This window comes from Mus caroli, chromosome 6, assembly GCF_900094665.2.
Source record: "Mus caroli chromosome 6, CAROLI_EIJ_v1.1, whole genome shotgun sequence".
NCBI classification, from domain to species: Eukaryota; Metazoa; Chordata; class Mammalia; order Rodentia; family Muridae; genus Mus; species Mus caroli.
This window is the reverse complement of record NC_034575.1, coordinates 8,057,379-8,068,651: the sequence shown is the minus strand read 5'-3', so window position 1 is coordinate 8,068,651 and position 11,273 is coordinate 8,057,379. Positions and strand designations below refer to the sequence as shown.

The 11,273-nt window shown below is 33.4% G+C and overlaps 1 protein-coding gene across 7 annotated transcripts in view; it reads right to left on the bottom strand.

Annotated features, from left to right (window-relative positions):
- Phf14 (PHD finger protein 14) overlaps nucleotides 1-11,273 on the bottom strand; it is a 175,115-nt gene that overhangs the window by 30,934 nt on the left and 132,908 nt on the right. For 2 of the 7 annotated variants that reach the window (XM_021165026.2, XM_029478631.1), the window contains one exon: nucleotides 915-1,032. In XM_021165026.2, coding sequence (XP_021020685.1) covers nucleotides 915-1,032 — 118 coding nt within the window. Of the gene's footprint in view, nucleotides 1-60; nucleotides 1,033-7,878; nucleotides 9,590-11,273 lie in introns of those variants that run through there. The other 5 variants (XM_029478629.1, XM_029478628.1, XM_021165028.2 and 2 more) reach the window with 3 other exon arrangements.

The window sequence follows — 11,273 nt, the reverse complement described above, 5'->3', positions numbered from 1 at the left end:
TTTTGTAGGAACAAAGCATTAATGAATAATAGATACTATTTTGTAAACAACCAAAAATTTTGAAGCTTAAGAAAAAAATTTCACAAGGCATCTGTATTAATAATCTTGAATCTGGAATAAATCTTGACTTCTTAAGGATATTTCATATTCAACAACATTGTAAAAATAAAATTAACTTTTAGTGTAACAACTTCATCAAATTTGACATCAATTCTGTATTGATTCAACTTATTTAAAAAATGGCTCTCATACTACAATAAGGCTTTATTTTCCTTATCACTGTATTGGATAATAATACTTTAACCTATACCTGATCCTTATGTCCTCATTCAAATATATTCAGCACTTGTGAGAAATGAGAACAAGGACCAAGAATCTAGCTAATCTTTCATGGGTTTTAAACAAACAAACAAATAGAAACTATAGACTTCCATCATTTAAAGGTAAAATACTGACACACTGAAAAAATTCAGAGTTTATTTTAGAAGGTAACTCTTAAACTTACTTGATTTTTATCCTCTCTATTTAGCTAAAATAAGTTTAGATTATTAAAATTTTTAAAGTGACTTGAGTCTATGAAACAACCCTAATATATTTACTTCATCTCAATATGAATCATTTCCAAAATAAAATAAGATTTTATTGTTAAGTCCTTTGACTATCAATTGTTCCCTGCTACGGCCTCAAAGTACTAAATTAGCAGAGAGATGTTATCCTATTATAACAATAGTTAATTGCTAGAGAAATACAGAGGACATACAAAATAGCTAAACGCTCTACATGGAGGAAATTTAAGTCATCTAATGTAATTTTCTTCTTCATTCTTAAAGTCAGAAAGAATGCTGTAATATAAGAAAAAACCCTGTCAAGATGAAAGGAACTGATTTCTTGTCTTCAAGCCTTTCATCCCTTACCTTAGAAGATGAAGAATCACATTCCTGACATATCCATCCATAGCCTGTTTGTTTAGGAGATTTTTTCAAAGGAGGATCTAAACAGCCAAAATGGTAGCAGAGTCTGCATTCATCACATCTGTAGGGTAAGCAGAGTCATAGTGTATCTAAATGTTGAAACTACTTATTTCAAGGACAAAAGAATAAAGTGTTACACATAGCGACTTTAACATATAATTCTAACCTTTGCTCAGGAGATTCTGAAATTAACATTCATCATAACGATCTAAATCTTAAATAAATATTATACATGAAAAAATTGAAACAATACAATTAGAAAGGAATAACATTGTGATAAAAAAGTTCAGAGTATATAAATGTTAAAATATGAAGGAATGAATATATATGTAAGCATATGTGCAAAAATTAGCAATCAAAATTCAATTTTGAACAAATAGAATTAATCATTTATCCAGTAGACAGTTCACAGAAATCTAAGCTGTAATTTCTGCCATACAATTTATGCTTCATTTTTGTATTTTTTTCAGGTTAAAGTATACGGTAAACAAACTTTCTAACATTTATAGCATGCTAACAAAATCTACAGCAGATACAATCTTTTTATGTTAAGTAACAGAATATTTAAATATGCAAGCAGCCACTTCAAGGATTGGATATTACTCTCACTAGTTTTTGTCAAGTTCTGTCCGTGTACTTGGTGTTTCAAGTACTTCTGAGGATACTTAGCACTCAGCAGATGTTTTGATAGTGTCTTGCCTCATATGAAGTACACAATCTAAGAAAACTACCATACCTATTCTTCGCTTCAGACAATCTCATCCTGCTGACAATGAAGAAAAATGTGTATTATTTCAGTGTTTTAAAAATGAATTTTGCAACAACTGGAATCAGAAGACCAAAATTGAGCAACTAGTATCAAGATGTATACATCTTACAAAATGGGTTTTATTTCTGATTTTCTTTGTACTTTAAATTACAGAGGAGTACTTTTTAACCAATCAAATTCTCGTTATTACTGATTTCTCACGGTTTAGAGCATAAAATGTCAATTAAGTTACAACTAAAATACCAAGGAAGGAATTTATTAAGCAGGTTGCTTGAGTACAACACAAAATGCTTTCCTATTTAGTAAGCATTGGGAAATACAGAAAGGAGTTATTCTCATGCATATGTCCAAAGAAAAGTAACTTAAAAAATGATCACAATAAAGAAAACAATAATCTATATTTTTAGTCAAAATTTCTTACTATGCTACAAAAACCTAGCCTGTCAAGGAATATTTTAGAATTCCAGAGTCAAGTCATGCAGGCACAAGGAAGTGTGAGATAGTTATCTACTATGACTTACTCATCATTACTCTATAATTATAAGGTTCTTATCAATGAAATAAGTGAATGAATATTTTTTCAAAACTCTGAGATTCAAGAAATGAACTTGAATTGTGCATTTACTGTAATTCCAGTTGCAGGAGTGATTAAAATGAAACTGATAAATGCCATATATTATACCACTGATCCAAAAATATATTAAAATTTTAAATGTTCAAATAACTGTTTCTCTGGGATTTAAAAGTAAGATTATGTAGTTAATATTAAATGTAAAATAAGGATAGCAAGACCACAGAATTAATACTCTGGGTCTTCCTTTCAGTAACTAAATTTTCCATTATACTAAATCCTGGGATACAAAAACCTTTTAATCAAGACTGCTTCTATGTTGATCAGAATGTTTGGAGTCACAGAGGAACACTGATTTAAGTACAGGGACTATATAATATGTCACTAATCCTTCATAGAAATGTTATAAAGAATACCATTATTTGGTTCATCAGGAGGAACATATAAAATACATTTTTCTCTGCATTTTTTACATTAGGATCATCAGCCTAAATGACAGTTGGAGCTACATCTCTGTGGCAAGTTTCTGTAGTTAAAATACTATTCACCTGCTATTTTGTCTGACATTTTTATGCTCAATTTTTCCAGGTCTTCAGGGTTCTTACTTCCTTAAAAACTACCAGCCATTGCTTCCTAAGAGTATCAGTATATTTTTACAACCATAATTTTCTTACAGAACTTCTGTATGCAGAAATTAGGTCACCAAAACTATTAAGGCTATGCAAATTGACAGTGTTTAAAATGAGGCATCTAAAAGTACATTAAAATGTTTAAATGATCCAATACCTGTTCTGGTATTGGGAGCACTTTCAGAAGAAGCTGTGAAGCATTTGCTCTTAGGAGTTGACCTAATTCTTCCTGACACCTTCATCAGGATACATTTCAGGACGTCTTTCTCATGCTGGCAGACAACTGGGGTGTTAGGATAGTTCTATAAGGTCCTCGCTTACTCCCAGTAAGTAAAGGCTGCAAGTCCAAGTTTAAATAGCATAAAGTGGTGGTCTCTACTCTAGCAACCACCAAAATTCAAGAGAGAGAAAGAAAATCACAGAATAATACCCCACTTGAAGTCAATGTTTGCCAAGTAAATAATAATTATAAGATATTCAAAGGATTTTTACAAGTTATTTTCATGTAGAAAATTTGCATTAATTCTGTTAAATTGAAACCAAATCATAACTGAAGGTACTACTAACAATTATATCCTAAATGGCAGAGGTGAAATCTAGCAGAATTTGAAAAATCTGTTAACTAGGCCTACTGACAAATTTATGAGATACTATTAAATTTCTTAAAAACATAGAGTATAGAAGATTAAAATAGTAAATTGTATATCCTATGTACACACACAACTGTGAAAATTGTATCAAAACTTAGTAACTAGTAAGTTTTGGCTATATAGAAAAGCTTTTAAATGTTTTTAAAACTCAAAAACTAAGTCTTATATGGGGCTATATACTCTGAAAACTACAATAGGGTAAAAACACTTACTGATTAATTTTCCTTAGTTTCTATTTCTAATAAGTACTTGGAAACATTTTTATTGTACCAATACAATAATACACTTAGTTTGTTAAAACAAATGAATAAAATATTTAAGTTTTCAAAAGAAGTCACTGACCCACAAAAGTACTGTGATATAACACAACACTTTATTAAACAAAACAAATATTGATGTAAGAAAAACATTATTATACCAAGAGCACATTATAGTAAAAAGGCAATACCTTAACCATGAAGAGAATATAAATTTAGCATATGAAGAACATGTCTATAAATAAAAACTAAACTTGATGACTAAAGAAGTATATTTAAAATATTTAATAAATATTGTGCACATTAGACTACAGAGAATTCTAAAATTTGTAGTATAGTGAAATCAAACAAACCCCATTTTTAATGTGAACAAAGTCTGACCAACCAAGTACCTATCAAGTTCAACTTCCTACATACTACATTAATATTTGATACAAATACAAATGACAGAGGAGCACTCTACGTTGATTTAGGAAGATGTAGAGACTAAATAAGCACAGCTCTATTTTCATTAAAATACTTACTTAGCGTTATGATTAAGTACAGCACCCTAGAGAAGAAGAGAAAATGATTGATCTTCCTGTGTGCTATGATCCACATAACAAGCATTAAACTCAGTGTCGAGTGACTACTGACAATGTGGAAATAAGCAAACATATCTAACTTAAAATTTTCTCTTATGCCTAGGCAAAGCAGGCAAGGTGCTAGAACAGCGGTTCTCAACCTGTGGGTCGCGACCCCCACAATTCTCTCCCCCCCAACCCCCTCACCAACACAGGACTTGCCTATGACCATCAGAAAACACAGATATTCACATTGCAATGCATAACCCTAGAAAAATTCGTTATGAAAGTGACAAAAATAATTTTATGGTTGGTGCTTACCACAATGAGAAGAAATGTATAAGAGAGTTTTTACAGCATTAGGAATGTTGAGAACCATTGCTCTAAAGGGTTTATTTAGCTTTCTTAGTTTCAAATAATAATGTTTATTTCTGGCATATACTAAGTCATTCCTTAAAACAAACAAACCCCCAAACACTTGTTATTTTAGTGAAGGTGCGTCCTAAGCAAACTGGCCTGTGAAGAAGCAGACTCGGGGGCGGGCTGAGACTTTAAAAGGGATGGAGTGTTTCACCGTCACATTGGTGCTGATAACTGTAGATACTCTGTCACCTTAAGGAAGCACACCAGTCAGTATTCCCTACACAATGATGAGTAAGGAAAGGGTCTCTGAAACTACACAACACTGCACTTCCCACCTAGAAACATGGGCGTCTGCAGAACTGACTGGCTGGCTCTTCTGACTTTCCCTTCAATTAGTCTTGACTATTAACACTGCTTAAATTAAACCTTACTAGCAATTCAAATACAATTTCAGCAACTAACTGTGATAAGTTACTGCAGTGAACACTGATCAATCATTTCAATTAAATGTCTTAATATGTAGAATAAATATATACTGAGGCCCATTAAAATTTTTTAAATAATATGAGCTGTCACAAAACCCTACATTCTATCAGTGGTATAATATCTATAAGTAAACTATCTTAATCTTGTAGCAGGTAACAATTTTAGTGTAAGCCACCGCCTCCATGAATGTTTTCTATACATGTTAATTCAAAACTTGGTTTAAGTCATATTTTACAAACATCATAAAAATGATGAACCTATTTTGTGAATGCTACTGGGGATTTCTTTCACAGGAAACAGTGAAATGAGTGGGTGGTAGGATAGTCTAAAATTTCTCATTACATGGATATTGATAAAGTGAACACTATTTGGGAAAAGCCAAATCCAATCCCACGTAAAGTGTGGAATCAATTCATTATTTATATCTGCAAAAGCCAGCTTGCAACTTTAAAAGTGAAATAAGAAAACAAAACAAAACAAAAACAAGGAAACCCAGAACATGAAACAAGGCAATTCATGACAATACACAATAAGGTCAAGTATCTCTTCACAGCATGAGAAATAGATTAGACATTTCCGTACCTGAAACTCGTCTGCTTTGTTCTCTAATAAACTGATCTCCCTCTGCTCATGCCCTGGGAAAGATTTTAGCACTACAACCTGCTGTGTTCAAGTTCCACGTAACTTTGCATTTTCCTGTTCATAATTAACTAATTATACTCCAATCAATAGTGTAGATCCTGATTTTACAATGTAAATCAGATAAAGGAGATAATGGCTAGGAGGTCAATCTCATTTTATTTACCAAGCTCAGCACGAACATTCAATTTCATTACATCCTAAGTACCTGAACAGCAGTCAATCTTACTGACAGGCTTACAGAGCACCTTGAGGAGATCACTACAGTAAAGAAGTCTACATTTTTCTTTCTATGAAGATCCACTTGTAAATCCGGTCTCTGTTCGCATTCCTTACAAATATCTAAATTTACAAAGTAGTGACTTAAGTCAGGTAGAGATAAACTCTGTCTTCATATGTCTTGATATGTCTTTATGTGTCTTGAGGAACTCTCTTAAACAAGTTTGAATAGTTAATAATAATTTCAGAAAACTGAAAATGTTTCAGAAGATGTTAATATTCTAATCTGTTGCAGAATTCTTCTGAAATTTTAAACAGATCTTGGTGAAATATTTCCATATTGTGAGTCAAATAAAACATACTTATGAGGGTGTGTGTATGTGTGTGTGTTTAAAGTTTGTAAATCTGAGTGTTCAAAAAAGTAGTTCACTGTTGCATAAACAGGAAAGTAAGTTAACAAATGTGAACACTATTTGTCAGAAAACTAATTTTATGCCACATATGGTTTCAGATACACATTCAAGAAACACAAGATGTAGTGATATATAACTCATGCATAAATATCTAAACTTAAACTCAATACACACTAAGGTTAAATATTGTTTTCATCTCATAGAAAACTGTTCTAAGTGAAGGATTATGACACTTTGGGCAAGCAGTGTTGCTCTATTAGGAAATCAATCCTTAACTGATACTTTTTAATTAAGGGAGTTGTACTTTATGTGTTTCAGAAGATACTACTTTTCTACAAAGCCTTTGTCTAGAAACAAATCTTTTGAGGAATGGAAGAGCCCTTTAAAGGCATTAAACCTACACCCATTATTAATCCACACTGAATAAGCTAATGATTATTTTAAACAAGTAACTGTGTGTGAATTGTTTTCAAAGTAATGTCCTTGACCAGCTTGACCAACATTACTTGAAACCTGCTGTGAACTCAAATTTTTGAGTTTCATCACAGACCTACAGAATTAGAAACTCCAGAAAGTGATGGAGAGAACAATTGGTGGAGCTGGAGGATAAGGAGAAGATGGTAGTCAACTGAGTCTCAAAATTCTTCCTGGGAGTCTGATATATTACTACCATTCCAGCCATTTGGTATTTCATAGGCATTTCATTTATTCCCCAATATTATGTGTTAGGGGAGGTAACTATGTGTTAGCGAGGCTAATTTCGTGTGTGTGTGTGTGTGTGTGTGTGTGCGTGTGTGTGTGCGCGCGTGTGTGTTGGTCTGCATGCAGCTTCAGAAATCCTCCACCACATTTTTTTGATATATGGCCTCTCATTGGCCTGGTATTTGCCAAATCCATAGGTGATTGACCAGTCAATCACAGAGATCCTTCTGTCTGTGTTTTGCATTACTATGGTATAAGCCTTTGCCAGCTTTTCATATGGGTAGGTACTGATGCTAATATGGCACTTTACCAATTAAGTACTCTCTCTTAAAATATCAGCCCCTTCCTGACATTTTAATATTCCTTCCATTTCTTATCCTATAGCAAATAACGTCAAATACCTGAGCTGTCATTCTGTTATGTGTATTTATAAGATATAAATTACTTAGAATGTTTTCACAGAAAAACATTAATTTTTATCTTGAAGAGCAAAAGGCCAATAGTGGGCAAAAGTTAATGTTGTACTTCATTTAGGATATTATTAAAAGAAATGCTTCATTCTGTTCTGAGTATGACTTTGAAGAACATATCATGTAGGGACTGTGACAACATGTAACATGGGTGTTTTGCAAGCTTGGGATATAGTGTACCACTGAAAACTGAATGGTGAAGAAAGACAATTACACTGTTCTAACAGTAACCACTGCAGAAGGGCTTTTGGTTAACACTGCCACTACAACCATGCTACTACCTATGATTTCTCAAAACCAAAACAAAAACCCATCAGAGGGAAAAAGAAACCCTAAATAAAAAAATACCCATTAATGTGTTCTTACCTTATGCTAAAAGACAACTTGACTAAAGCAGAGTTCATTTGAAAAATGGTAAGCATCCATTGTCATTTCTCTTAAACTTTGCTGGAGTTCACCATCTTTGCTATGAGTTAAATAATGTCAATTGCTTCTTCCTTATATTCAAAGGAAGTATACTGCTTTTCCTAAGAATTATGAGTATTTTTCTAGTGCAATAAAATCAATAAATTACTTATACATTATTTCATACATGTTTAATTTTACTAAACATTTTATGCAGTCATGTGGTTCCTGTAACTACAGATTACTAGAAACACCAGCTTTACAATTACACTTGCATTTACTATCTATTCTAATCCTAAAGTTTAAACTATTCCAAATGCCCTTATTCCTCAAAAGGTCCAAACCCACAATGATAAACAATGGAATTTTAAGAGACAGTTTGACAATTTACATGTATATGTGCATTTCATTTTCAGCAGGCTCTTCTAAATCAGTTCAAGATTAAGTGGTGCAATATTCAAAGTATTTCTGCCGTTGACTTAAAACTGGATCAGTAAAGCGTGAGGATCAAATGTAAACTCTGTGAACCTCTGGGAAGAAGACACAGGGCTGGTGAAGATCTTTCAGCAGGCAGGCTGTATACCCAACAAGCTCTGTATTTCCCTCATTTCATAGCTTAACATTTAAGTTCAAAAAGTAAAATTATATGGAACACTGCAAGTTTATATTAAATAAAACAAAAAGGAATAAATTTGGATATTTCTGGAAAAAAACACCTAGATACTAATACAGATACTATGTTCATTCTTGAGTTGAAATTCTAGTTATAAAATGTCCGTGCTGACATCAAGTGCTTCCACAGTACTCAAACAGTTGTAATCTTCACCAGTCCTTCACTTTTGCTGAATACACAAATAGAAATAGCATTAAATATGAGTCTAGGGTTGTTCTCATGTGTGAATATTTGCAGTAAGTGAGGTGATACAGACTTGCAGATCAGTGGAAAGCATTGTCCTTTTTACAAACAAATAACACAGAGAGAATAATTCAGTAACAGGGTAGCACAGAGCAGGTAAGTCCCACTGGCTTTCTTTAGTTTTCAGTCCAAATACTGTATTGTCTTATGCCAAAGAAACAAGAGGAAAGACATTTACCAACTAAAATAATTCTGACAAGACATTACCACTATTGTTTTTAATAATGCATACACCAAGTGTTTGAGAGAGAGAGAGAGAGAGAGAGAGAGAGAGAGAGAGAGAGAGAGAGAGAAGAGCAGAAAAATAGAAAAAAAATCCACACAGGCAAATTAACTGCCTTGTCTACCCATATAATAAAGCAATCAATTACATTCTATCCAAACTTGACAAGCAAAAGCACTTTCTGCAGTGATAAGCTTATGGGAAGAACAAGATAGCTGTTCTCCTTTACTTTATATGCTCTATTGAGAGTTTTATCCACATTTTAAAATCACACTTATAAAAGAGGTTTCCGGGATTGCCTCCGAGGATGAGCTGTGGCAGAGTTGGGTCTCATGAAGGGTATCTACACAGTAAAGTGATAAGAAAAGAGCATTAACATTTAAAGATCATAGCAGCTCTGAACTATGTCTTATGAAACATACTAATAATACCACAGTAGATTCAAATAACAAAGAGATAGAAATCCTCACCCTAAGTGCCATGATCTCGAGCAGGCTCGTACTGATTACAAGTGAATACTTTACTTTTTGAACACTGAGCTGCCTCCTCTTTTATTATTGGTAATAGCTCTGACTGTCAAAATAGATCTATTCTGAGAGAAGGGCTTAAATATAAATGAAAATATGCTATCAATTACTATTTTGAAAAGTAGCTGTGTGCTGCTTTTGTTATCAAGAATGGCAATTTTACAATACTCAAGGGAACATACAACTCTCCCTCATCTTTATACTTGGCTTCCTCTGAAAAAGACTGAATTAGAAATGCATGGCTGAGAGTATTTGCCAACTTTCTGCTTTGATTTTGGTAGGAGAAATCTTAAAGGCTTAGAGGTTAGAAGTAACATTTTTTGACTATGTAGAAACAAAATTTACCATTTCTTTCACATATTTAGAGCTGTATAGATTAATAGTCACATCATAAAATGTTCATTTTTTAAATTTAACTACTAGAAAGATGTGTTTAATGCTTCTAAGTTCCACTGAGAAAAAGAAAGTGAAAAGAGGCACACAGAGAAACAAAGCAGTACTGAGAAGAGCTACCACGCCAAACTCAACCACAGACCCAGGGACCAAACAGAACATCACACGGAAAACAATAACCATCACACGGAAACAACGCTAAGGGAAAGGCTGTGCGCATAAACACATGAGAAGCAACAGCAAGAGCTGGAGCCCTGGCAAAGAGCAAACCCTGTGCTACAGTTTCCAGCACCTTAGGCCCTAAGTGAGGAGCTTGAGCAACAGGGAGTGCGAATGAGTCCTTTGCCTCAGCATTAAGCCACACAGTGAAAGCATATTCTAAAGGGAGTAAGCATTTATAATGTAAGCATATTTCACTTGCAATTATGTGCAAAGTAATGGAGACTAACAGAAAACTGAAAAGGATTTTGTAATTACTTATGACAGTCCTTTGCAAATACATGTATCCATGGAAATATGATGCAAATACATGCATTCATATCATGGATGATCATGGATGATATGAATGCATGTATTTGATGTATTTGCATCTCATGATGAAGTTTTAAACTTCAATTAAATCCAAGTTGGTCTTTAACTGTGATAAAACCAAAAGTTAATTTTAATATTCCCTTTCTTACTAACTTTCACCTAATATTTCTAATCTCTCTAGATGATAGAATAAGCAGCATGACTTATATTCAGCTCTCACGTGTTAAGATAAAAGGCTGCAGTATTTTAAAATCCAAGAGTACATTTTAGGGCTGGTGAGATGGCTCAGTGGGTAAGAGCACCCGACTGCTCTTCCAAAGGTCCGGAGTTCAAATCCCAGCAACCACATGGTGGCTCACAACCATCTTTAAAGAGATCTGACTCCCTCTTCTGGAGTGTCTGAAGACAGTGACAGTGTACTTAAATAATAATAATAAAAAAGAGCATGTTTTAACCTAGCATTTATTCCATTTGTATCCATTTAGCTCCCTTTGGAATTAATATAGAAAAAATATTTTCAAAGAGTTTCACCAACAGATTGATCATTACTGCACCATTACTACTAAGGTGCAGTAG